At 41.2% G+C, this 27,897-nt stretch overlaps 2 protein-coding genes across 3 annotated transcripts in view; both read left to right on the top strand.

The window, feature by feature from the left end:
- Positions 1-162, top strand: part of chst6 (carbohydrate sulfotransferase 6) — a 5,939-nt gene extending 5,777 nt beyond the window's left edge. The window contains exon 2 of the mRNA XM_084059898.1: positions 1-162. This exon is cut by the window's left edge and continues 2,398 nt beyond it. The gene's annotated coding sequence lies outside the window, so the exon portion shown is untranslated.
- A 4,802-nt stretch (positions 163-4,964) lies between these two features.
- Positions 4,965-27,458, top strand: spire2 (spire-type actin nucleation factor 2). Of its 2 annotated transcripts, none has more exons than XR_014600929.1 (15): positions 4,965-5,624; positions 9,851-9,894; positions 10,580-10,957; positions 12,388-12,468; positions 12,564-12,728; positions 13,858-13,944; positions 14,290-14,407; positions 16,162-16,328; positions 16,615-16,825; positions 19,878-20,005; positions 22,081-22,218; positions 22,536-22,603; positions 22,783-22,810; positions 23,626-24,483; positions 26,181-26,228. XR_014600929.1 is itself a non-coding variant. In XM_084059356.1 (15 exons), the coding sequence occupies exons 1-15, from the start codon at positions 5,318-5,320 to the stop codon at positions 26,575-26,577; spliced, it is 2,415 nt and encodes an 804-aa protein (XP_083915482.1). In that variant the 5' UTR covers positions 4,965-5,317; the 3' UTR covers positions 26,578-27,458. The 2 variants fall into 2 exon arrangements, 1 of the variants encoding a protein (XP_083915482.1); XM_084059356.1 differs by having other exon boundaries at positions 24,386-24,483; positions 26,181-27,458.
- The last annotated feature ends 439 nt before the right edge of the window (positions 27,459-27,897 follow it).

Here is a 27,897-nt window from a genome sequence, read left to right on the forward strand (position 1 = left end):
TCAATAGAGATTTAACAGGCAACGTTAAATAAAGATTTTAAAGATAAATATTTTATTCAGGTGTGCAAGAGACTTTTGATGAAATGCTCCAGTTTGGGAAATGTATTTATCATTAACCTGTCTCTGTCTGATAATATAGTCAGCTGCTACCCATATCCCATTTATCATTTAAACTTGGACATAATGTAATTTTCCCCCTGGTGTCACAACCACCTATCCTAACTGTTCACAAGGAATAGGCCTCCCACATGGAGAGGGGAGTCTGAGGGCAGTATTGTCTGGGGCTGAGAGTGAATGAATGAATAATGTTATGGATCTAGATCTATCTTGGGAGGTTAAGAAGCGGTGTTACACAGTTAGCCACAAATGTGAGGAAGAAGTGGCTATGGCTTGCTATGTTGGATTTCAATCTACAAAACAACTTGATTATAAGGTTTAAAATGTCAATTGATCCTACTGCATTTTTAAAATAGTAATTAGCTGTAGCTGTGTAACAGTTACTATAGCTAATGACTATTTTAAAAATCTTCTTGGAAAGTCCTATTTCTCTTTATTTCTCTTTTTCTTTACTGGGTTTGTTTTGATAATTGCAACAACAAAAAAATCTATATCCAGCTGTATTACATGACGAAATGAAGTGTTTAGGGTTTGAAGGGTATGGGATACATTAGTATAATCTTAAATCACATTGATTTACAACCTGCAGATACTGTAGATGTTTTAAGAGCCAGATTAAACTGGAATATGATTTCGCAAATGGCCGTTGACTTTGGTTCCTCCAAGTATAAAGATAATTCAAAATGTAACATAAAAATCAAGGCTTACCTATAATTTGTAGGACTTTGATTGATTGATTGAATACTTTATTAACAAATTGCACAATACCAGCAGGTACCATTACGCAAGTAAATCTAAAAGGATAACACAAAAAACCCTGAGGGCTTGTTTCCATTGTGGTCCTATGTATTAAATTCATCAAGTCATAAACAATATTTTTTTTATTTAACACATTATCAGAACTAGCCTAAGTCTAGCCTTTTAGAAATAGATCCTCTTGGGCCGACAATTCAGGACTGGTTCTGATAAAAGAAAGAGGTTTTTCATTGAGACACTAGAGGATACCATGACGTTTTCAATTCTAGCTTGTTGTTTTCTTCAACAGTCACTTGTCATATCGTGTATGTTCATGCATGTTACTTGACATATTATGGTACTGTGATATTCAGCATGTGGAACACTGCATGTCAAGTATATTATTGTGTGTGTGTGCACGCGTGTGCGTTAATATGGCCATGACAATGTGGTTCATGGGTTAGGGTTAGGGTTAGAGTTTCAGAGTCTTGGTTTTATGGTGCATATTGGCTACTATGCATGTAGGTACGCTTATACCCATAGATGATGATGATGATGATGTTGACAATTATTGTAGTTCAAGGCAGGAGATAAAGGCACAGAATGGAAATGCATGTTGACACAGCATTATTGTATCACATGTTTAATAGCAGTGTTAAAACATATAGGCTGTATATTTGGGCTTATGAGGACCTTGTTTTCCCCATATGCAGGCCATCATATGTGATTGTGACACACATACAGTATAACCCGCTCTCACTCTGAAAGGCTATGCAAATTGCGTTTTGTGCCAAATCAGTATATCGATTTGTCATTCACACTGCCTTAAAACATTGCCCTTGTGTGACACAATGCATGACATACTGTACACAAGGGTGATGACACAAGTTTTCATCATCACCATTCACCTCTACATTCACTCATGTTGTATTTTATTATCTGTACCGTTGAATGATAAAATGGATCACAAAAGAATAGCCCAGTTTTCCTGAAAGTCATAACACAATTTTGTTTAAGATGAATCCTGTATTGCAAATGGGTGGGAAACCGACTGAGGATTGTGTCATTGTTGCTGCACTAGTGACGTCTACTGGTTGGTCACGGTGCCTGCATGTATAGCGGGGAGGGAAACTAGGGAAGATAGCTCCCATAGTGGAGTTTGGCAGTGACAAGGCCCGCAGTACACGGGTGAGTTCGCAATGTCTAAATTGGGGAGCCTAAATACAAAAATTATAATAAAATAATATATACATATATATATATATGTAGGCCCTACTGTCCCAAGTAGTAAATGGAGCTGTGTTATCCCACACCCTTATGGAGGCCTACTTTAGACTTAAAATTTAGATTATTTCACAAACAGGGACTAAGCCACAAAGACAGGTGTCCCTATAGAACGATTACCCTGATACTAAATGTAAAGAAAGATGATGTGTACACTGCCGTGCTGTTTTCATCAGACATTCCATTATGAAGTTGAACTTGCACACATCTTGCTACTTAGACCATAGTCAAAGTGTACAGTTTAAATTATTTTGTAAGTTGTTTCACTTTGGATTCAAATGAATTTTCCAATTGTCTGTGTTGAGTTTCCAAAACAAAGTTTTATGTTAAAGCAGCACTATTTAACTTTTGTTTTAATAAATAAAACGTAATTCTGTCCAATCTGTATGGTAGAGTATACAATATATAACTTATACAATTGGGGTGGTTGTATTTTGTCTCCCTGCTCTTCTATTGAGACATTTAGATCATGTCAAAGGTCATGTTTCACCTAGACACAGGATCTGACGTGAATTTTGACCTGATGGTCAAGATTCAATTTATCCCCTGAGCAAGCAGGCAGGCTCTATTAGCTCAATGGTAAAACATTTTAGCAGGAAACCAGGTTCAAATCCAGGATAGAAGAGGAAAGTTACATAGTGCTGCTTTAATGTTTGTTTCACTTGCTTACTTGTCAATGAAATGCTTTTGGAAAACTTGTATATAAAGTGCCTGAACCGCTAATATGCATCCCCACATAATGTGAATAATATATAAAGCATCCTCTATTGTATTTATGTATCTTGCTGTTCTTGAGCATAGAGAGATCACTTTGCTTGCAGTGATGTACTGAGATAATTTACTGTCAATTTATTAACCAGAATAACCACATCATTTGTCTCTCACCTAAACTTGAAAATGAGTAGGCTTTAGTTTATATGCACAGGAAGATTACAGTGTTAGTGCCTTACAATAGGTTTAACAGACAGACCAGACTGTTATTTGTCTTCCTGTTTATTTTAGAATAAGACAGAGATTACAGGTACGTGACATTTTTTGAGTAATGACTGCAATAAATTTTCGCTTGTGTCCTCGTCTTTTGCATTATTATTGCCCTCTTAGTGACTTTGGTTATGTTATGTAATTCTTTTTCCTATTGGTTGCATTTAGCTCTTGTACTTGACTTTGGTTTAGGCTAACTTTTATTTAACCTGGGGTTAGTGTCTCTGAGATTAAACTTTTTTTCAAGAGACCTAGCCAAGAAATCAGCAAAAAAAGACAAAAAGACACCAACTTTGTATTGTAAATCACATAGACATAAACATCTGCAATTTAAGGTCAGAGATTTGGGCTTAACTTTCATTAAAATCATATAGCCTACATGTTCTTCCATAACTTTAACCTTTGCTTTAAAATACCTTTGGCATAGCCACAGACAATATAATTGTGCTATCTATAAATAAGATGGTAGCTGCTGTTTCAGTAGCCTATCTGAAGGTCTACTCTAAGACTAAAACATGTCAGCCCACTCGAGTGATGAGTTCAAATATTTGAAATGTGTAACAAATCTCAGTGCTCCATGATAGATAGTGCCCAGCAGACAAAATGATGTAACATGTGAAATTGTGAATCCAAATAGGGGCTATGTCACACTCACCCCAAAAAAGAAACCGGCCTTATTTCGGTTCCCAAAATTCCAATTTCATCCTATGCCTTTCAGAAGAGAATCGATATGACATTTAAATGTTAGACCATCATCTATTATAAAACCCATATTTATAAGTTTAGACCCTTTCAATGTGTTTGTATTGTGTATTAACTGAAGTAGACCATGCAGCCCCAGACCTAATAGGCCTATAGTGAAGAGCATCTGCCAGTTGATACAAAAACCTTCTTCTTTTTACAGTTTCTGCAAATGAGTAAATGTCTGTGCCAATATTGACAATAGCCTATTATTAATATTGGAAATAGCCGATAACTGAGACCTGAGGCTGTGGCTCCCCCTTCTGGACAGTTAAAACATTGATCCATGTCTTTGCATCAGACTGGATGCAGTCCAAGTATTTAGTTTCAAGAAATTGCCTGCCTGTTCTGATATAAGCCTCTGTTGGTCTCTGTTTGTAACATCACTTACATGATATCATCAACGGTAGCCTATCAAATGCCTTTGATGCATCAATACATTCAAATTGATTGAGTGCCATTAATAACCAGTACAAACTGTCTTAATTTCTAATGTCAGGGTATGTTGATTTTAGGTCAAAAATTCACTTTTTGACCTAAATGTAAAATAATCCAAAGGATAGAAAAAATGTTTTAGTTACTCCACTGCGCGCTCTACATATCCGAGAAATTGATTTTGTTTCCATTGATAAGATCTGTAGAGGGCGCAGTGGAGTGTATAACAAAAACAATTTTTCCATCCAGTGGATTATTTTACATTTTGGTCAAAAAGTGTATTTTAGACGTAAGGTGGGGGGCTCCGATTGTTCCCACTATGTAAAGTACGCTTTCAACATCTTAAAACAGTCTTTGTTTTGGTGAGTAGCAAAAGTCTGTTTTTTTTTTTTTACTACAGACGAGAGGCTACGGCCGGTGCGCTACCGCGGGTGTTCGGGCAACGGATCGAAAGTAACATAGCGTTAAGGATAACCCTTTCTAACTGGATGGGCAAGACGGGCGGAGCTCAGAAGAGATGTGCTGCAGTGGTGGAGGGGAGGGGGCGACCGGGGGCGAGTGAAATCCTAGCAGGAACCAAACCCCATGGAAATGTCTTTATCTTTCTTTCTCTCAAACTAGACATTCTTTGTAGGTTGACGTAGTTAGTAGATTGGTGATTAAACTCATCAATTCATCATCTGAGTCCTACAGAAGTTAAACAAGTTCGTCCTTAATGCTCCTTCCTTCGCTTGTTGGCTGACAAGCAGGTGGATTGCGCCAGTCGTCAGAGAGGTTTCGCATTCCCCGCCTCCTCTCCTTCACCGGTCGTTGATTGGCATTCATTCCCACAGATCAAAGATCACATTCAGCCGCTATTATTATTATGGTAGCACCGGTGCAGCTGCAGCGCTCCATTGAATCAAACCGCCCTGCCGTACAACAGCGATAAGGACAGACAGCAGGGCCGGACTGGTAGTCAGCGGACAATGGCCACAGTGCCTTCGGATTGAAGAATGGGTTCCAGGAGGGCATCGCAACAACCATGGCAAGATCAACAAACAGAAGCGTCAAGGATGGAGATTCACGGGTGTCTGGTGCTCCTACGGACCGAGTGGAGGCCCGAGACCACCTCACCGACCCCCGGGAACTGTCTCTGGAAGAGGTGCTGAAATCCTACGATCAGCCTATAAACGAGGAGCAGGCATGGGCGGTGTGCTACCAGTGCTGCAGCGGGTTGAGGGTGCCGCCGCGCCCGCCGGCCGGTACTACTAGGGTCTGGGTCTGCCGGGTGAAGGACCCGTCCTCTATCCGCCTCCACAGAGACGGCACTGTGTCGTTACACAACAATGGTAAGACGGTAAGAAGACTGTTTAGAGCAGTGGTTCTCAACCTTTTCAGGCTGTGACCCCCAAAAACAATCATTTTTGAACTGGGGACCCCCCACCCTGATAAGCACTTGGAATGAAGGAGTTGAGGCATTACATTTTGGGTTCCACATATAAATATTGTGAAAATGGCAGATCTATAAGCCCACAACGCCTGCATTGTGAGCTTGTAGTTCGGCTATTTTCACAATGTGTGCCTCACTCTTATATTATTTGACATTTTGGCCAATGTCTGACCAGTTTTTATAGTTTGTTCATTAATTTTGATGTAATAATGGTCTCTTTTTGTATTAAATAGGTCTTAAAAGTTCTTTGTCACTCACTGTCATTTGGGGACCCCCCCCAAATCATGTGGGGGAGTCCCGACCCACAGGTTGAGAACCACTGCTCTATTTCACCCCAACTTCTTTATACTGTTGTTCTGTCCACCGACGTGCCTGTAATTAATTCATAGTTAAACCATACAGCCAGCTATTTGAGTTGTGAATTAAAATCATTATAGGCTGTTAGGCCTATTAGCCCTAGTTATGTTTTGATTGATGATTTGTCGCACTCCGGACAGGTACAGGGCAGGCCTAGGCCTGGGACGACTTGGATTAGGCTATGTCAGTGAGTGACTGATTAATTATTTATAGAAAACGGCTTTCCTCTCGGTTGTGGTCAGCGTTTAGACCTACAGTGAGAGGTAGCTCATAGGATTATACGCAATCTTGCTGAAAATACCTGCATAATATGCCCCCTGTAGCCTAGCCTACTCATGCGGGCTAGGGCCAGAATAACCCGTTTCAACATAGCTGCCTAACGGATGGTCAGACTTGATTTAGCTGCTGGTTATTAGAATAATGTGCAGAATCAGCATAACAGCAAAACATATGGGGAGGAAGATGGGCTACAACAGTCAAATGACCATAATTTATTGAAGTAGGGCAAGTTCCCTGGACAGTGGACACATTCCAATTATGAAGCATTGGTGTATTGTTTGGGTAAAGTTGTTAAAATGAGAGCAATAACTCAAAGCCATTATGCAAGTTTTATTGCATAGTGTCCCCAAGATACAAGGACTATTATGATGTTTATAACCCATCAAGTTTTATTGGTTCTCTTTGGTTACTATCTGAAGACTCATAACAAAAGCAGACCAGGCTCATATCACACACTATCATGATTTGTTTGTACTGTATAGTACAAACAAATATGTTTGTTATAGGTACTGTATGTTGTACTTATAGTTATTCTTCCAGCATTAGTAATGTAGGTATAGTCAGCAAGTGGACAATTTACTGTATTTTAATGACTAATAACTGAAAAACATTTTACTAATTTCAAGTTATGGTGAGATGTAATTAGCCAGATGGCAACAATAAAAAGCTACTGTAACAATAATTCCATTTCAATTGTTCTTTAGCAGTCAGTTTAAGAGCAATGCAACAAATTAACTATTAAATTAGGCAGTTAATGGACACTTCTTTTTCTTTTTCCTTTTTCATGTAAATGTCAAGTACTGTAACAATAATCCCAGTGTGCTCAAGTGATTCTTTTTCAAGTTGACTTCTGATAAATCTTTTCAGCTTCAGAAGACTGCAGCACATTTTTAAAGACTTTTGCCACATTTTCAATGTTCATCTGAAACATTGATTAAATCTCAGCAAGGATTGTTGTCATGATACAAAACCTCCAACCCCTCTTTAATAGAGACCTAATTTGTACTTCAGCGAAAAAGTGGTCATCAGTCCGTAAACCTGCAAAACATTCAGAAGAATATCTACAACATACAGGATTACTTATTATTTGTCAAAGTTATGTGGCTGACTAAATGTGCTCCTTCATATAGCCACCTTTTAAAAGCCAATCTTTAAAGGGTGACCAAGCGCTACCTTCTGTTATTGGGTAAGCCTGCCCGGAGACAATGATTAAACAATCTGTCTCATTGAAATACAGACACTGTATTGTATACAACACTTTCTAACAAAATAACAACTTTCCCTTGCTCAATAATAAAGGACAAGGACAATGGCCGAAAGGACAAGGTCAATGGCGGAAATACTGGAAGTCTGTTTTCTTAAACAATGAGCTTTGGAATGGGTTGTCCTTTCAGGCGATGACGAAGAAGAGATGACTCATTACTAAGAGATAACTCACATTTATATGCTAGTACATTCAAGATAGAGGATTATTCAACTGGACAGTGGACAATTACTGAATTACTTCTCTTCAAACTTCTTAAGAGAGATAATCTGCAAGGTCATCCATCATTAGGGCAGATGAATATGTGCTGTTGTTAAAACACATCTCCACGAACCAGCAACAGCTCGGCTTGAAAAAAAGAAAGGTTCTGGGTGCTAAGAAGTTCAAAAAAGTGTAGCGAAGGTGCTCTTTGGTAGGCAACTGAAAACGTACAACAAAGGAAAAAAACCAAGGCACCCCTCTGGTGAAATAAACAGCTCGGCTCAATTAAATAAAATACACATAATTTCTTTTACCCAAGTCATAAGTCTAAAAGCTGCTTCTCAGTGTAAAACATAATTTATACTTTGTCATGCGACACTGGCGTATGTTGAAACATAGATTTGGCTTAACACAGATAATTACTTTCCCTTGTGTTTACCAGCCAGTAACCGTGGGAAACTGCAAAGTGTTGTTGGTTCCGTGACCCTGTGCCCATTATTCCAACCCATCCAACAGGTTCAGAGGGGGCTCATGTTATCATTGTGCCCCTGTTCTGAGGACGCATGAATAGAGGACGTCTTCACTCCCTCAGGAGTCAGGACACAGACAGAGAGTTATGTTACCCCTCTCCTTCAGTGTGACTTTGTGTCTTTTGTTGTACATCAAACCTGCATTTCTATTCAGCCAAGGAACAGTGCACGGCTCTGTGTGTGTGTCTCTTTGGTGACTCTGGTGAGCCCTGGTCTCATGTACTTTGTTGTTGACAGGAAAAGATGCAGTGACAGATTGAACCTTCTGCCCACCCGTACCAAGGCCTATCCCTCGAGTTCTCTCTCTAATCTTTCTTTCTTCACAATTCCATGCTGTATTGATGTGGTACCATAGGAGAGATTACAGGCAAACGTTGATCAAAATAACAATTCTTTGATTAAAGGTAGGGTAAGTGATTTACTTTGGTTAAAATAAGTGTTAAATAGCTTTATATTCTGATAGTACTCATTGCTATAGAGTGTTTGTTCAGTAAAAGGAGTCTCCCATGTGTCTCCAGCTCTTTAATAAACAGAAAATGCATTTTCAGTGCTCTCTCCTGATTGGCTTAAATGTTGTCACCTACCTGAACATGTACATATATTCTGTTTACTAAAGAGCTGGTGAGACCCCTGTGACCGAACAAACGCTCTGTTGCAATGATTGTTATCAGAATATAATACTTTAACCTTTTTTAACAAAAAAAAAAGTACCCAAAAATATCACTAACCCTACCTTAAGTCATGCAGATGTTTAACAATAATTTAACCCTTGAGAGCATAAATGACAGGTCACATTTTACACTCACAAGAGTTAAAGATTTATAAGGGTCCATTTGGTCTCCATCATTTAGCTGGGGACCACCTGGAACCCCCTCAAGGACCACTGGTGGTCCCCAGACCACTGGTTGAGAACCACTGATCTACAGTATATCTAGCCTTATCCCCTGACCCCCATGGCCCACCCATCTCTCTCTCTCTCTCTCTCTCTCTCTCTCTCTCTCTGTCTCTCTGTCTCTCTCTCTCTGACTGTCTCTCTCTCTTCTCCTTCCATTTGCTGGTCCCTCTTCCTCTGCAGTGAGAGCTGCTGAACATGGAGTTTCAGGCCTCCTGGGTGTCATCACTGACATCTGAGCTTGGAGCCATCTCTTTTTTAACATGCTCCCCTCACACTGAGCTAAGGAGGCATATTACTGTTTGGCTGAGTTGTGACTGCAAGACATAGGGGTATGAAATGAGATTTATTGATTCCAGAATGGAAATCGGAGGTGGGGGTGGGGGGCCTCATCCTCCTCTCATAGTCATAAAGTGAGCAGGGGTGGTTAATGGTGGCGGAAACGTTTGGTTTCTGTCAGCAGATTTGGCAGTGAATCATGTCCAATCGCAGTTGAAGTATATATTATGTTGTTTCTGTCTTTATAGTGAGAAAGTGCTACTGCAAGACAGTAGTAGTAACTACAAATACTGATAAGCTTCCACTCTTCCTCATTTCTGTAGATGACTCCGATGGACCTCCCCATCCACCCACTGCAGAGTGTCAAGTGAGTTTCTTTGTATATTTTATATTTATTTATACCAGTCATATGAGTTTTCTTGGAAGAGTATTAAAAGGAGACACCCTTTGTGCCCTCTTTTTCAACTCATCTGTTGTGGTAATATGCATCTTGGAGTTAAAAGTTTGATCCATGCTTTTGTGTTTTCTAAAGTGATTCAAAAGTGGGTTGCCGGAGTGGCTCATAGGTACTGTAAAGTTCCTGCCCACCACCATGGAGACTCGTTCGAATCCTCTACGCCTACGGTGCATCCGGCTTGACCGGGCGTTCCAACAAACACAATTCTCTGTGTTCACGGGTGGGAAGCCAGGTGGGGAGGACGTTCTCTGTCGCTGCATAAGTGATTCCTTCTGGTTGGTCAGAGCGCCTGTTCAGCAGTGAGTGGAACTGAGAAGAATAGCGTGTTTCTCCACATGCGTTATGTCCTCCTGGTGAAACTCCTCACTATCAGGTGAAAAGAAGCAGCTGGCGACATCACATGTATTGAAGGAGTGACATGGTTGTCTATAACCTCCTCAAGACCAACAAGTAGGGATCCAGCTGTGACTATATGGGGGAACTTAGAATTGGCATAACTAAATTAGGAGAAAATGTAAAATAGGTAAAAAACAGAATGAAAAAAACAAAAGTAATGTAAAGGTCATTAATGGTTAGCGTTTCATCATCCATCCAGCTGGTGCAGTCGCTGGGTGTGGCCATCTACCGGGCGCTCGACTGGGGTCTGGATGAAAGTGAAGAGCGAGAGTTGGGCCCGCAACTGGAGCACCTCATCGAACGCATGGCAGGAGGTGACCAGAGCCTAGGAGCGACAGCCGGCAACGGAACAACAGATGAGGGCTACAGTGGGCAAGAGGAGGAGGAGGAAGGTGATGATGAGGAGGAGGGAGTTGTCAGGCCAGTGTGCACGTTTCGGCAGGTGATGGTGCTGTGTGCATCTCGGCTGGCGAACCCGGCCCTGGCTCCGGAACACTACCAGGCGGTTTGCAGGGCTCTGTTTGTAGAGACTCTGGAGCTGCAGACCTTCCTCAATAAGATCAGAGATGCCAAGGAGGTTTGTTGGTGTATTCCACATAGGGCTGTGAATCTTCTGCTATCTCATGATTCGATTCAGGTTCTTTGGGTCACGATTAGATTAAAATATATATATTTTTTTGATTCAAAACTATTTTAAAAAATCGATTCTCATTTAAAAATGATTCCCATAAAAATTAGTCAGTTTTATCTAAATTATTTTGATTCACAACAGTCATATTGTTTTCATCTGGACTTTAACAACCAAGTGTAGCCTAGTTATTTCCAGTAAAAAGTCTTCATGGAAAAATGTTATGGAATCTTAGATTAGGTGTAGTTCTATTTGATGCAGAAACACAACATAATTGCCTTGATGCAAGTAACATTAAGGGGTAGAAGAGCTCAACGCTGGAGCAGCACGGACAGTTTTAAGCCTTTTATTATTTAGGTGCAAGTATAAAAAGTGACTGACGTTTCGGTCTTTCGAACTTCCTCAGAGTCATGGCTGCATCTGTTGTCCTTGCCCCTGTGACGCACCGGACTGGCCGTTTTAGCCTGAGGCACACTGGTAGACTCCGTTTGTTAACATTTAGGGGTGTCATCGAGCATCAGCTGGATGGACAGTGACACACACACCTCATCTGTGCTGAACTGAAAGTGACTGAAAGTTAGTTTAATTTTCCCCCCAAAGCCCTTGAATGTGAGATTGTGATTATTATTTCATATCACAAACACCAGTGTAACTTTTACAAGCAAAAAATAAGTAAAACATTTTTAATCGATTTCGAATCGTTGATAATGATCGCTATTTTTACATTAGTCAAAATCGCAGTTTTTTTCAACACCCCTAATTTCACACCTTTTGTCGTTTTAGATCAGTGAAGCTTTGTTTTCATTTTTGGCTCACCGTACTTCCCTGTTAAAGTCCATTATTGCCACTAATGTTTTTGCAAAATTGTTGTCACTGATAAGTTGAGAACAACACGCATACCAAACTGCTTTACTGTGGTGCAGGGAATCCAAAGCCCCCAAAAGTACATCCAAAAGATCAAGGTATGGGTCACACAACCATAAAGTCACAAGTGCTTAAATACAGCCTGTTAATTGTAATACTCCACAATTGTACTAGAGGCGTGTCCACAATCACAATATTTGTGCTGCAATGCATACTGTTAGACCAGGAAATACATCTCTCTCATATGTATGAATTAATACTCACTTTACGGAATCGCCCAAAGGGTTGTGATTGTGAACACAGCTCTGGCACAGCTGTAGGCGTATTGCAGGCTGTATATACAGGTAAGCACTTATCACTTAATGGTTGGGTTATCTTAAGGAAGGTCCCGTGCGACTGAAATCTCAATATTAAAGTCAGTGCAGAGATGAGATTCTGTGTCTGCGCGACTCCTTTTTACTTTTTCTTTTTCTTTTTTCACTGTCACATGTTATAGAGACTTGTCTCATTTTCAGATGCTGAAGAAGATCAAAAAGGAAGAATCTCAGGAAGACGGAGCCACAGCTGAGCTTGACGCGTTGAAACACACAGACTGGGTGAGACAGAACAACATCATGAAATTGTACCTACAGGGTGCCAATAAGTAAAAGCAGAGTTGTATGACAGAGTGTGTGTGCATTGGCCCATGTAGGCACGGCTTTGGGTGCAGCTGATGAAGGAGCTGAGACAGGGAGTGAAGCTAAAGAAGGTGCAGGAGCAGCCTTTCAACCCACTGCCGACTGAATTCAGCCTCACACCTTTCGAGATGCTCATGGAAGACATACGATCACGGAAGTACCAACTGCGCAAAGTCATGGTGAGAATGTAAACCCACATTCAAAGCCCTGGAATGGTAGGACAGTAAGGGAACTGAACCCTTGTTTGCTGACATCTTAAGTTTAACAAGGCTATGCAAAACTTTGTATAATTATCGCTGGAATAGTTGATACATGATTTGGGAGGAAATTAATGGGCAAATATTTCTAAATCATAATGACAAATTATGTTAAGCTGCACATATCAAAATCACAGAATTACACCATTGAACATAACATTACCAGACATCCCCCATGAATTATAATCTTGTCTGGATAGGTCTTTATGATTCAATGAAATTATAGTGAAACATAATGAATACATCCATAGTCCTATAACTCGGTCACAGAGTAATGTATTTCATTGTATTAGAAAACTTAATTACACATGTTCTGTCAGAGGAGAATTTGTATTGCTTTGCTATAGGCAGAGACCAATGCTGTCATTTCATCACTCGGTCAGTCAAAAACATACATCCGTGTCTCTTGGGCTGGCCTGCCGGCCAGACAAAAACTTCTATAGGGCTCGGCTTGAGCTTGGTACACTGAAGTAAGCAACACCGCTGCAGCTAATAAGCGTAATAATGATAGTGTTAGTTTTAGGTGTGCCAATGAGTAAGTGACTAAGTGTTAATGAGCAGCGATGCGGTCATTACTGAGAAATAAAACCCGACAGGGTGATGCAGAATCAATTATGCCCACCTCGCTGTTCATTATCCCGCTTATTGCACGTCTACTTAATAAAGAAATCAGTACTTTGACACAAAAAAATAATTTTATTGATTTCGATGGCCCCATTTTGGGTTGCTGTGTGATCCAAAATGCCTATGTTTGGAAAACACTGGCTTATTGTGTCTAGAATATTGCATTCATTCTGTTCCAGTTTGGATTATAAAGAACTAAAGTGCCAATCATTTTAATTTAATGTGCCTTACAGGCAAGTACAAGAGTAACTACAGCATACATGTGATTTAGTGTCACCTTGAATGCCTTACCACACAGCTATAACTCTAAGAAGGCAGGTGCTGGTTTTATAGCTATTCAGCCTGTACTAATACTAATAGCAATAGTTTGCAGACAGACAGTTGCAGATAGCAATTCTGAGTGTCATCTGCCCTCTGTCTTTCTCAGGTAGATGGTGATATGCCTACCAGAGTGAAGAGAAGTGCCCATGAATTAATCCTGGACTTCATTCGATCTCGACCTCCACTCAAACCAGTGAGTGGTCTTTTCTTCAACTCAGTGGAATTGTACTGACTCTGAGCATTGCTGCCCCTTTTATATATAGTATAGTATACCTACCAAAATGCTGTTCATTGCATATCAACCTCCGTTTGTGCAATATAAATGAAAATATCACCATAATATATAGAATATTTGGAGTATCATTTATTATTATCATTATTATTATATATATATATAATATATTATATATTATTATTATTATATTTATTTTCCAAAACATAATTTAAAACGGTATAACAGCTTTTTTGCCCCTCTCACGTCTTTACCTTTCAGACCTTTCAGGATTACTAAAGCTGTATGATTATTTTCTCCTCCTAGGTTTCAGAACGATGCCTACCCCCTCCTCCTCAGCAGGAGCAAACTCTCCATGAACAAGTTCTGGCTGGGATCAAGCAGGAGAGAAAGCTAAGGCCTGTGCTCCTCCCTAGCTCCAGACGTAAGTGCAGCATTGTTGTGACAATGCATTGTTCCCACGTGTCCCTAACTAAATTATCCATGTGTGGGGACCACTATGCTCATATATGGTCAAGTGCATATATGGGACCGACTGATTTCAAACTCGGCGCGAGCATCAGCAAGGACTCTGGGGAGTGCGGTGCCCACCGCAGAGTCGTTCGGATATGCGTTTGTCCAGAACTGCCGATCCGACCAATATTTTTAGAGTATACCTACCAAAATGCTGTTCATTGCATATCAACCTCCGTTTGTGCAATATAATATGTTATATGGGCATACTAATTAGGCAAAAAAAAACGCGATTCTCATGTTGGACGATTCAGAATCGATTTTCCAAAAAAAATAAATATATATATATATATTTTTTTTGTATTTTTGTATAATGAACTTTTTGGGGATTGGCAAGTTCTGGGCTGAATCAGGGAAAAAAAAAATGTATCGGAAAAAAAAGTTTTTTAATCAAGAATCGTTTTGAATCGGAAAAAAAAGTTTTAATCGGAAAAATACGTTTTGGAATCGAGAATAGTTTGTTTTGGAAAAATCTGGAAAAATCGGAATCGTGACCCCAAGAATCGGAATCGAATCGTGAGATGGCAGAAGATTCACAGCCCTAATACTAATGGCATCAGGGATCTTTGTGTGTGTGTGTGTGTGTGTGTGTGTGTGTGTGTGTGTGTGTGTGTGTGTGTGTGTGTGTGTGTGTGTGTGTGTGTGTGTGTGTGTGTGTGTGTGTGTGTGTGTGTGTGTGTGTGTGTGTGTGTGTGTGTGTGTGTGTGTGTGTGTGTGTGTGTGTGTGTGTGTAACTTCTTCGCACAATGATGTCACCATAAATAACAGATTTTCAATAGAAAAACATGCTTTGTACGAGGATGGATGAATTAGGTTTACTGTAAATCATGTAGAACTCAGGCCAGCCATAGAAGTAATGTTGGTATAGTAACAGAACCTCATTTACTCACCCTCATAACCACACAACCCATACCAGTGTTTGGGAGACATATTTCTGCATACGTAAGTGCTTTGGAGTAAGTGAATGACACTGTTTATGGTTTATGTTTACAGTACAGAAGAGAGTCCGACCGATGGCAGGTTTTTGGGTCCGATGCCGATCCTAGATTACTGTGTGTGTGTGTTTAAAACTACAGTATGTGTCAATCTGTGTATGCGTTTCTGCTCGACCCACTACATGCTTTCAACTACCTAGAAAACAAATTGGATACTGAAAGTGATTAACACAGTCATTATGTCTCAGACAATGCACTGTGCAATCTATACCATAGCTATAATGGCCATACTACAGCTAAACCGCTTACTGTATATTATGTATAGTTTGCTGAGGTTTTCCAATAGAGCCATAGTAGTACATGTGGAGGCGGTATCGTATTTCATACGTATTGACTGGCTATTTTCAGACCAGGATCAATGTACTGTCTCTGCATACTAAAAGGATGCATAAAAACAAAACGGAAATGATGCTTAAAACAAAACAGAAAATAAGGAAGAATGAAAGTGAAAAATGGCTTCTAGTGAAGAATAAAATTACTACTACAGGCTCTTTACTGCTCTTCTTCAAGAACTATTACTACTGCTACCATTATTTGTTTTTACATTGATTTGTCTTGTCCGAGATTATACTGAAAGTCACTTAACATCATAGGTAAAAAAGAAGAGAATAAAATGGCAACATAAATGAATCATTTAGTCACTGTTGTGTTTTGTCCTCTCTCTCCTCAGCATTTGGCTCTATGCCCTGCCTTGCTCAGACTTGTCCTTGTAATGTCAAGTCTACTTCCTGCATTGACCTCTCTGTTGCTGAGTCTGGGTCCCGCCCCCCTTCCCGTCCTCGCATCCTCCTGAAGGCCCCTACTCTTGCTGAGATGGAGGAGATGAACATATTTGAGGTGAGAGAGGGACTGAGGGAGGGAATTGGAGAAAGACAGAAAAACATTGTGCTCTTCTCCTTCATCTCAACCCTTCCTCTCTGCTTCCTCTCTCCACCAATGTTGTGTAACCCACCACACACACACACACACACACACACACACACACACACACACACACACACACACACACACACACACACACACACACACACACACACACACACACACACACACACACACACACACACACACACACACACACACACACACACACACACACACACACACACACACACACACACAGGAAGAGGATTCCCCAGATGGTGCAGATCTACGTCAGACTGAGAGTTCCCCCACGCCGATGAAAAGGGACCGTTCCTTCTCTGAGCATGATGTCGCTGTGCTCCGCAGCGAAATGCACTCGTCGCTCACAGAGACCAACGCAGTGAGACTGAGGACAGAGAGGCCCCGGTCCCGCACACTGACCGGAGCAGGGCCACCTCCTACACACAGAGGTCAGTGTGTGTACACATAGACTTCCGTCTTGTTGACACAATGTTTCAATGTTACAATATATATATATATTTTTAGCGGCGCTAGCCGCTCTATACCTTTAGGTATAGAGCGGATATTAGCCCTCTATGCCTGGCTTTTGCGTCAACGTTCTGATTGGTCAGGTGCGCCAACGTTCTGATTGGTCAGGTGCGTCAACGTTCTGATTGGTCAGGTGCGTCAACGTTCTGATTGGTCAGGTGCGCCAAAGTTGTGATTGGTCACTATTCATGACATCACTATGATGTCATGAATATAGAATTCGATGTCTATATAAACGATGACAATGACTTCATCTTATTATTCATTTGGCTAAAGTCTCCGTCTAGGTAAGTTATTTAAAGTTAATATGACGAATAGAAAGAGAAAGATACAAGAACAGATGAAGGGTGAATGTATAGAAAGTCTGAGTTCGGGACCCAGTCATCCGTTATGACAGAATGGTTTGATAGAGACGATCGAGAATCCAAGAGTCCGTTAAGGTTCTGATTGGTCAGGCCCGTCAAGGTTCTGATTGGTCAGGCCCGTCAAGGTTCTGATTGGTCAGGCCCGTCAAGGTTGTGATTTGTCAGGCAAGGGGACTATTCATGACATCACTATGATGTCAAGGTTTATTTTTTATTTCCTCATGTTTTTTTTTGTATATATTTTTATTTGGCTAAAGTCTCCTTCTAGGTAAGTTATTTAAAGTTAGATCCTCAATTTAACTTTATCTGTCGTCGACGCTCTGATTGGTCAGACCCGTCAACAAAGTGATTGGTCAAGCTTCACATGACACATGGCTATAAACACATTATAAACACATATCGATGACATAATGTATTCAAAGGCGCCGCTACCTTCACACAGGGTGTGATTTTTTTAATTCAATATGAATCTATAACTCAACAACAACTACTTTGCCATGTGTCAGAAGTTCTGAACACAACATACTCTATGTTGTGCTTTCTTTGCACTGGTGGTAATATTAGCTCTTGTCCAGCAGAGGGAGAAATTGCATTACAGCAGGTCTGCCAACTTGCATTTGAAGGTCTAAATACTTTTCATTATCTTCAAATTATGTTTAAAAGAATTACATAAAAAATATGTCTATTTTTCATAGATTTTTCAGTGATATAATTCTATTGAAGATCTGTATCAGATAGACAACCACTGGCTGCCTCTTAATCCTGAGCCATACAGCATTTGTGCTTGGTAGATTACACAGACCATTATTGAATGATGAGAGCTGAAACCATGTAAAATAGAGAGCCATAATGTGTGTCAATCCACAGTCTGTAAACTGCTTACAACACTTGGTTGCAGATGTTGAGAAGCACTACATCTGCTGCTGTGTAATAGGATTGTGAGTGTAGGATGGATTCTGGTCAATTTAGAAGGATGTTCTAGTAAAGCATGACTCTGTAAAGGGGGTCCAGAGCTAATGGGTTTCAACTCTATGCTGTACATTCATGTGAGCTATAAGGAAGACATGCATTTACACGTTTGGTTTTTTGTTTCAATTTGGAAGAGTTTGAACAATTTTTCAAAATTGACTTTTTGGGCATGATTTCAAAATAGCTTTTTTCATGTTAAAAATGGCTAATATAGCCAATCTACAAGTTCAGAGATCGTCTACTTTCTCCGCATGACACTGTTGTATGAATTGAGCCTTAAGTGGAAGGAAATGCAAAGCTGGGCTTCTCCCCTTGATTTGAATCTGATTATACTTATATACATATTTATATAGGTAGTTCCGACCAAGCAATCTGATTGATTGAAGTAGGCTCTCTGCCCCTGCTCAAACGAGCATGACAGCTAGAAAGAATGAAAATACAAGAATCAGCTGTATTGATCAGACGAGTCTCGGCAGGGCAGAGCCGCGGCTAAGTGGCCAGGCTAGCTGTTAGCATGGGAAGTTTGCAGGGTGACTGGAAGGGTGGACACCAAAACATTCTGGGCACTTGGGAAAACTGTCCACCTTGGAAGAGTGGGCATTAGGGGAATCTGGGCACCAAAACAGTGTGGGCCCATATTTCTCTTCTCTTCCTGGTGCGGAACTCGGCACACTGTTCCTGCTTGCGGAACTTGGCTTCGCCTCGTTCCTGACCGCATCACTGTCGTGCCAATAATCATGGTAAAGCACACCCTCTCGTGTAATATTGCTTAATTAATCTCTGTGTCATTGCAAGCAATATTGCCTACACAACATGACCCAAAAATCTATTTAGTAATAGTTGCCTGTTGAGGGGGCCAAGCAATGGCTTGATAAACATGGTGGTTTATTATTGTAGTTCATTACTCTGCCAATAGAGGACTGTCACACCAATACCATCTAATCCCAGGATGTAAGCCTGTAAACCTGCATGCTGTCATCAACAGCTGATCCACATTATATGTACTGATGAGGTTTACCAGCTAGTTGTAGTCGATCTCTCAGATGGGTTACTTTCCATTAAAAGAGTTGAATTGGCATCTTCCATTTGCAGGATTGAAGAGGCACCCAATCTCAACTGTGTGTGGTCTTTTTGGAGTTGCATAATTTAGAGCCCCCTGCCTGCCCCCCTCACCACCACCACCTCATCTCCTACAGTGCACGTCTGGTTAATTTCTTATGGTCTTGATTGAGTTCTTCTTTTGAATGAGGCAGTGAGCAGCTCTCTTGCTGTGATCTGAGTTGCAGGCGTATATCAGAAGATGGGCTGACGCACTCCTTTAAAACCAGATTAATAATGGAGAGCAGCATTAGTGTAGATGACTGAAGGCTCTGGGGTGAGATCTGAGATGCAGCTGGATAAAAAGAAGGTTATGCATGCACTTGGATTCAAAGCTTCCATCTGTTTGTTTTCTGGCCTCCACTCATTTGATTCCACTGTATCTTAACCATTACTTTCTTTATGTAGATGGCTATCTCTTTCTCTGTGTCCCCCCCTTCTCTCTATCTTTTTTGTAAACTGATGGTCTAATGCCCTCTTCCCTTCCTACTATTTCTCCACTTTCCCTACTTTTTCTCTCTGACTCTCTGCCCCCATCCAGCCTCCCTCCCTGTTTATGGGTGGGTGCCCCCGTCCCCAGCTCGCCTGTCTCTAAGCTCAGTCAATGAGACCTCAGAGGGTTCAGAAACGACCTCCAGTTCCACAGCTAGTAACAAGCACCAATGGATGGTGAGTTAAAAAGAAAAAACATATGCGATGAAGATTATTGTTGCTTTGTCATATTCTATTGTTGTACTACAGTTGACAGAATGACAAACAGCCAGTCGAGAGTTGGATTATAGATGGAAGTGCGTTCCCAATGGGTTCACTTAACTTGCCAGATTTCCAATGCTTTTCTCAGGGATTTGGTTAAAGCCTGAGAGTTTCACGTTATACAACACAAAATACACCCTCAACCTTAAATTCTGCTAAAGCGCTTTTTGGATCTGCGTTTAGAGGCCCCTCAATGTGCAATTTGGGTCAGATTGGACACTGCATTAATGATTTATTTTGCTAAACAGGCCCCTCCAGCAAAAAATCTGACTGATACATCTTGATCACATGACTCCAGGGAGAATGTGTACCGATTTGCGTGAATTTTGGACAATCTGTAGCAGTATGTGTGGAGTTGCATCATGATCCAAGCAATCCAGGGGAATTTGATTGATTGTGCGACCTACGGTTAAAGAGTTATTGGCCAAATCATGAAGCGGCCTGCCACCATGAGGCCGATTTGAGAAATGTGGGGTGGAGCTGGAGGTTCTTCTTGGCCTACTGGGAGTGTGTACAGTATGCAAAGTTTCCGATCAGTCCAGTGGTGCGCGAGATTAGCTGTTCAGATAGACACACATAGACGGACAGGGGTGAAAACACCATCTCCACCCCCAGCCGTTCCGGCCTGGCGGAGATTTAAAAAAAAGAAAGTGATGATTTGCACATTTTGCAGAGATTATCTTGTTGAACAAAATATATCATAAGCTTTAGTTTGCTACAAAGCTCCTTTCCCATCCAAAACGGTGCAGATATTTCACTGGAATAGTAACCCATGGCGGAAGTACTTTAACTTCTGGATTAGCATACAAAAAGACGTCATCACTAGAACACTCATATATTATACTATTCTCCAACTATAAACTCAGTTCTGCACTTTACTTCCATTCCTCAAAAAACTACTGCACTATTAGAGGGCAGACTGAGTGCTGCATCCTTGATGAAATCGTACTCTAAGGAGGCTGAACTCAAATAATGCAAGAGCTTAAGATTACATCTGTACAACTCTGGCTTTTGCCTATGTAAAAGGATTGATAGATCGAGTTCCAGTTCTTCACTGAAAGGTGGAAAGAGAGGCATAATGTTGATCATTACATTATATACAACATATAATCTGTTCTATACATCAAAGACTCCTAATTAGTGCACAGCATGCCCACACATTTTACTGCTCCACATATTCCCTTTGGTTGCCACTACTGCAGCTGACTTCCACTTTATTCTGACCTTTACTAATTACCAGCCTCTAGACTTCTGTCCTGGCTTCTATAGAGATTTAAAAGGCAACTTCACCCATGGGGTGAGATTGACACAGGAGTGGGGGGTTAAAGACTTTCAGAGAGCCCACATCGACCTTTACGAATGCACTTGTATTACCCTTGAAAGGAAAAGGGTGTGTATTCATTATACTATATAATAGGACAGCTCACTTTTGGCCAATCAGGGATTTATACTGGTTTAGTGGCGCAAATGTGATAGTGTAAGTTTTGGCACTGTGGGCAGGTGCCACGTTCTGCTGGAAAAGGAAATCAGCATCTCCACAGCTTGTCAACGTACGGAAGCACAAAGTGCTCTAGAAAATCTCCTAGTAGATGGCACAGCCATCTGACACAGGACTTGAATAAACATAATTCTTCAACACCAGCAGATGACATGGCACCCATGACACCATCAAGCAACTTGGATTCTGCATTTCATTTAGAAATCAAGGTCCCAGAGTATCTGGAGGAAGACTGAGAGGCACTGAGTCAGAGTTGCTTGAAGTCCAGTGTGACGTTTCCGCAGTCAGTGATGATTTGGGGTGCCATCCAGAGTCAACACAGCGTGCGTGCGTGCGTGTGTGTGTGGCGCCATTTGGATGGTTTCCCCTTAGTGGTCAGGAAAGATGCTAACCATTTGACTGATAGCATTAGCAGAGCCTCTATGATCTTAATAATCAAGTGAAACGTCTGATTATAAGTTCTGACTCTCAGACATTCTCTGTCTACGTTCAGGAGGAGTTTAGCCATCCTGTGGAAAGTCTTGCCTTAACTGTGGAGGAAGTCATCAATGTGCGCCGAGTACTGGTGAAAGCAGAGATGGAGAAGTACCTTCAGAACAAAGAGCTCTACAATAACCTGAAGAGAGGCAAGGTAATGGACCGTAAGCATCCCGATTCATGACCAATGCCATGTGTTATGATACACTCTCATGTGTATCATCTCCACTGTCACTACATCAGTGACAGTGGAACTGGTGATGGCTTCTGCAATGCATCAAGTCCCTCAGCTCCTTTTTTACACTTGGAGTTATGGGGTCCTTAAAAAGTTTGAGAACATCTACTCTAGTGTGTGTGTGTGTGTGTGTGTGTGTGTGTGTGTGTGTGTGTGTGTGTGTGTGTGTGTGTGTGTGTGTGTGTGTGTGTGTGTGTGTGTGCGTGTGCGTGTGCGTGCGTGTGTGCTCCTCACAGGTGTGTTGCTGTTGTAGAGTCAAGTTCCCCCTGTTCTCTTGGCCATCAACCTGCTTACTATGTAAAAGGTATAAAAGATGTTCCTTTCACACGTCATTATCTTCGGCTCTCAGACTACAGCTAACATCCCAATTTTTTTCCCTTGTTCTTTTGTTTCCAAAAGGTGAATATTTCACTTTCAATAAACCATACATCATGAATGTCCAATACTGATGTTTAGTTACATTCATTGTATTTCCCCCCACAGATCTGTCTGTGGGTCCTGCTGTGCAAAGGTAACTTGCATTATCTCTCTGTAGTCATGCTGTTGCATAGTCACGTTTATTTTTTTAAATTATGCTTGTGGTGCTCTGTGCTTATTTGGCTCATTGTTGAATTACAAAGCCTGGACAAGAACTAGCATTTCCAAAATACTTTACTGTTCAAGAGCTGAATGGAATACTTCACCTCCAACATTGCTTTGTTTCTATCAATTACTCACCGGGTGAAGCCTTGAATACGTGGAGAATTTCTGTTGTGTTGCAATTCCTTTACAGTGATTTGAAAAATCCACAACTTTACATAATACTTGATGAATTGGGAAACAAACAAGAAATAGGGGTCCAATATTAATAGCAAAACTTAATCAAAAATCCCACAAACAAGAAATAGGGGTCCATTGGGTCCAATATTAACAGCAAAACTTTATAAAAAATCCCTTTATATCCTCCAACACAGCTTTCAAGTGTGATGTAATGCAGTCGTGTCCGCATTACTTCCAAAACACTGCTTTTCCCCTGAATCTAAATTATATTGTTTACAATACTTCGGGCTAAACAGGCACATGCACGAACGATGCACATGCCTAGGCCAGTGCGTGCATGTGAACTCACCTTGTGTTGAACCCCACATGCTCACCCAGTTAACGCTGGAAGTAATTTTAAAAGTACAACTTTCAATGAAATAGCAGTGTTTTGGCAGTACTTTGCATACAAGACACTTGGAATATACTGTGAGAGTTATTTTGGAGCTTATAAATGTTTGTAAAAGTTTTGCTCTTGTTAATATTGGACCTCAACGTTTCTCTATTCAGTATTCTCTTCGTTTTTAGATTCTTCATTCACCGTAAAGGAATATGAAGAAAAAAAAAAATCTCCATGCATTCAAGGCTTCACAGGGTGAGTAATTGATAGGAGGGGGAAAAAAGTTAATTTTGAGGGTGAAGTATTCCTTTAATGAGTTATGTCAATATATTATGAGTATATTATTTGTTTCCATTGGCAGACATTTCTGTGAACGTTAATCATTTTGTTGATTTTGATTTGCTGCCTCAGTCCCCAGACCATGTGGATGTGTGGTTCTGTGCGGTGTAGGTTTGGGAACTGGCCTGTTAGAATGTTTGGGTTTCTGTTTGTTCTGAGTTGTGTGTGAAGGGGTGGGGGTGGGGGGTGGTATGTTTGCTGTGAGTCCTGTACTGTATGTGTCCTGCTGTGCTGTTACATAATTGTGGTTTGTGTGTATTAAATAGTACTGTATGTCCATATGTTTTATTTTTCATTCTGTGTCCTTGGCTGCTTTTGTGCAATTTGTATATGTTGTGTGCACTGTGATTATGGACTCACTGTGGGCTTTGTTTGTTTGTGGTCTAGTGTGATGCTTGTAGTTTCTGCCTGTGTGACCCATTGGTTCTGTGATGGAAATGTATCATTTGTGAAATGGTATCATTTTAAATGTAGAAATACACTGCCCTTTCCTCTGTGCTTGCTGTCAGGTTTCCCATTCTACCTTTACCTTTTTCTCTTCAATGCAATTTCTCCTTGGGCCCGGGTCACATTTCTGTCATGTTGTTTCTGCTCTCCCCTGTGTCCCAGATGAAGATACCATCAAAGAGGATGGCCCATATCCCAGTCTACACAGTAGGCTTCCACAACAGTCCAAAGAGCCATGGACGCAAAAGTGAAGTCTACAAGTAAGTCTGTGTTTTCTGTCCATGAATACAAGGAATTTTAGGAAAGAGGATGGATTGAGCAAAGGACAGACTCCATGCCAGCTCCTCAGACCAACGTTGTTAGACCAATCCTTTGCTAGTTAAATCCAAGGGCAAATGCCACTCTTGTTTAAGAATGCAGGTTAAATCTATTTAAGTCTTCTCGTCCCTCCCCCCACCTAGCCACTGATTGCTCACCTAAGCGGAAGTGCTTTGCTTCCTTTAACCAATAGGAGATCTCCTACTCAATCACTAGGCTCCATCATCGATTCTCTTCTTTTCTCTCTTTGCCACCTACTGTACATCTGTCTTTTGTTATGTAATGAGTGCAGGGCCTTGTCCAAGGCCTTTAAGCAGCCCTTATGTAATAATTACCCCAGGCATTTTTAATATCCTTTCTCCTTATGCTATCTGTGAGTGTGTTGGGGATAGGGCTAGACCGATATATCGGTTTAGCAGATATATCTACCATTATTAGACTTTTTCTTTACAACATCGGTATCGGCTATAATGCAGCTGATATGTCCTGCTTTTAACCGCTTTCAACCTGGCGTCCCTAATTTCTGTGTTTGTTTTTTTGCTTTGAAGTGAAATGTTCTCAAATGGACATGTTTGCACTCATTGACAAAATATTGGTCAAAACATCAGCAATCGGTGGAGTAGGACCGAAATCGTGATCGGCATCAGACCCAAGAATCTGGCATCGGTCGGGCTCTAGTTGGGGAGCGGGGGATGGGCGAACAAGGAGCAGTTCGAAGAGAGAGGGAAAGATACAGAAAGCAGACTTGTTTGTTGATACCTGTCAACACTATCCAGCCATGCTGTTAATGACACAAGGAGCAGGCTTCATAACAGTGAATGTTCATTTCATTTTAATTAGTGAAGCCAATCTTTGAAGCCAGTCTCTGTGATGCTAAGCTCATTATACTACTGCCTTTGCCTTTTATATTTCATTTTATTATTTAGCTATTTATATTTAATTTAAACGTTCTTCAACAAAATAAAATGTATGTGAATTATGGCAAACGATGGCCAATATTCTGTAGTTGTTTTGAGCAAAACGGCCCTGATGCCTGCCTCAGAGTTCAGAGGGGAATTAATTTGATTGCATCAGAGAAAGAAAAAGAAGTTCACTTAAAGGACGACTTCACCCATTTTCAACCCAATCTCCATATATAAACCTGCCTACCAGTGACCATTAGGCAGGGTTTTTTTAACTAGATTTCCAATTTTTGATTTAGATTTTTATTAACGCAAGAACAATGGCCTTTATTATAACATGCAAATGTTCAAGGAATAGAAATCCTGCAGTTATTTATTCATAATACTTCGCTTCGATGTCTCGCTATGGGAGAGCGCTCCCTAGCGTGATCACAGAACCATTTATACACTTCCAAAAGGCACTGCTCTGGTCTGTTCTCGCCATTCATACGTCCCTTCTCGGGTTGATTACATCAAAGCATTCCTCAGCAGTCCTCTGAGAGCAGACAAAAATTGTACCATATTATGGGTATTAGTGAGGACCAATTATATGAACATAAGGTTGAAAATGGCTGAAGTTGTCCTTTTAATGTGTTACACAGCTCTTCTCTTAACCTGTCATGCCGTTTGTTTACAATCTCTATTGAAAAGTACATTTGACCCTGAACACTAACAACACCTCCATCTCCCACCTGCAGGTCTCTGCGCTGCCTGACGCGGCGCTCTGTGGAGGAGGAGTTTCCCCACCTGTACGCGCATGGCTGTAGTCTCCGGGACGTCTGCGCCGACTGCACCAAATTTGTTGCCGATGTCATTCGCTCCAGCCGCCGGAGCCTGGACATCCTGAACAACACTCCCAAGAGAGAAAGCAAAGCTGCTGCTGTTATTGAAGGACCTCAGCCACACCACAAGACTGACCCTTTACCACCTCCGCCTCAGTGCCCCCCTGTGTCTCACCCGCAGCCACACCATCAGGCCCAGTCTCATTCCCCGTACCATGCACTTCACTCACAACAGCTTGTTTCGTCGGCTTCATCTTCGCCACGGCTACCCATTTTGAAGACCAAGGACGATTTGAACAAATTAGATGACTGATGACTGTTGTTTTAGCCCTAAGCTCATATTCCCTCACTTGCTCAGCAGTGTCGCTCCCATGCTGCACTTGGGCTAAGCAGTTGTAAACACCCTCACCCACCACCTTCATTCCCCAACCTGCAAGTGCCCCAGCATCCTCCCTCTTTTGCCCAGCTGAAATGCTCCGTAAAGCTTCTCCACCTCACCTGCCACCTGCTAGGCTACTGACCCTGACCCTCTGTCATTATAAAGGTTAATGGGTGGAAAATGGTTGGCCTTCATGATGTTGCTCCAAATGCTCACGGCTGTAAAAGGAGGCGACACGAAGGGATGGCATGAAGATGGAAGGAGAGGACATCTGAGGGAAGGGGAGGGAACTGTATGAGAGGAGTTGCCGTACCATAATGGCTGAGCTTCTTGCTCTCTGTGGTTGCCTTGTTTTGTTATGAATGTATTCCATTCAATCTTAAGGACACCAAAAGAAAAAATTGTATGCTTATTGAAAACACCACTTTAACCCATTTAGACCTGAAGCCAATTCTAAAAATGCCTTCTAAATCCTGACGTAGGTTTTCTGAAAGACTACAACTACACACAGAGGTGTTCCCGGCTTGAAAGGTATAACAAAGTATTCGTGTTCCAGGTCTAAATGGGTTGTTTTTTATTTTCCTTTAATTGTTCTGAAAAATGTTGAGTGGCTGCTGCATATCAAGGTCTACCTACTATATCTATCATTTTAGAAGCGCTTGATAAGTCATTAGTGCACCTCGATGAGGGAGGATAGAAGTGACACTGTGAATGTAATGGATGTAGCTGCTGACAGCACTTTTTACTGTTTCCAGAGTGATTAAGTGAGTTGAGCAGATGACCCCCCCCTCCCGCTTTCTCTCTCTCTCTCACTCCCCAAGGACATTCACAATCTGCTCTGGTTTTGTAACACGAAGTAAACCTCTACTGCAATAAAGTATAAACGATAAACACGGCCAGTCCCATTCCTGTGAGTTGTTTATTTCCCATATAATTTTTTATACATGTAAATGCAACATGACACCCTTCCTTTTACCGTCATGCCTTGGTTGATGCATCTGGCCATATCGGAAATGGATGTGAGCTGCCTCACTATTGGTCCAGGTCAAAGCTGATACAGTAGATGTTGTGGATAATTGCATCATATTATAGGTTTAAACTAGGCCTGCAATAAAACGAGGGCAAATGCAAGATTATGGCTATTGGACTAAAGGCAGTGGGGTCTCAAGTCGGTAAATGAATTCCTATTCAGCCCAGTGTGACTTGCCTACATACATTGGTAAACACTAGAATGCTGTACTGGCGTTAACAGTG

This window comes from Gymnoscopelus microlampas, assembly GCF_963454915.1.
Source record: "Gymnoscopelus microlampas genome assembly, chromosome: 6".
In the NCBI taxonomy this organism is placed as follows: Eukaryota; Metazoa; Chordata; class Actinopteri; order Myctophiformes; family Myctophidae; genus Gymnoscopelus; species Gymnoscopelus microlampas.

Excerpts from the sequence above, each read along its gene's own strand:
- spire2 (XM_084059356.1), top strand. The coding sequence starts at position 5,318 with ATGGCAAGATCAACAAACAGAAGCGTCAAGGATGGAGATTCACGGGTG. Across the intron at positions 10,958-12,387 it reads AGATCAGAGATGCCAAGGAG|ATGCTGAAGAAGATCAAAAA; the intron begins GTTTGTTGGTGT and ends TCTCATTTTCAG. Across the intron at positions 12,469-12,563 it reads CGTTGAAACACACAGACTGG|GCACGGCTTTGGGTGCAGCT; the intron begins GTGAGACAGAAC and ends TGGCCCATGTAG.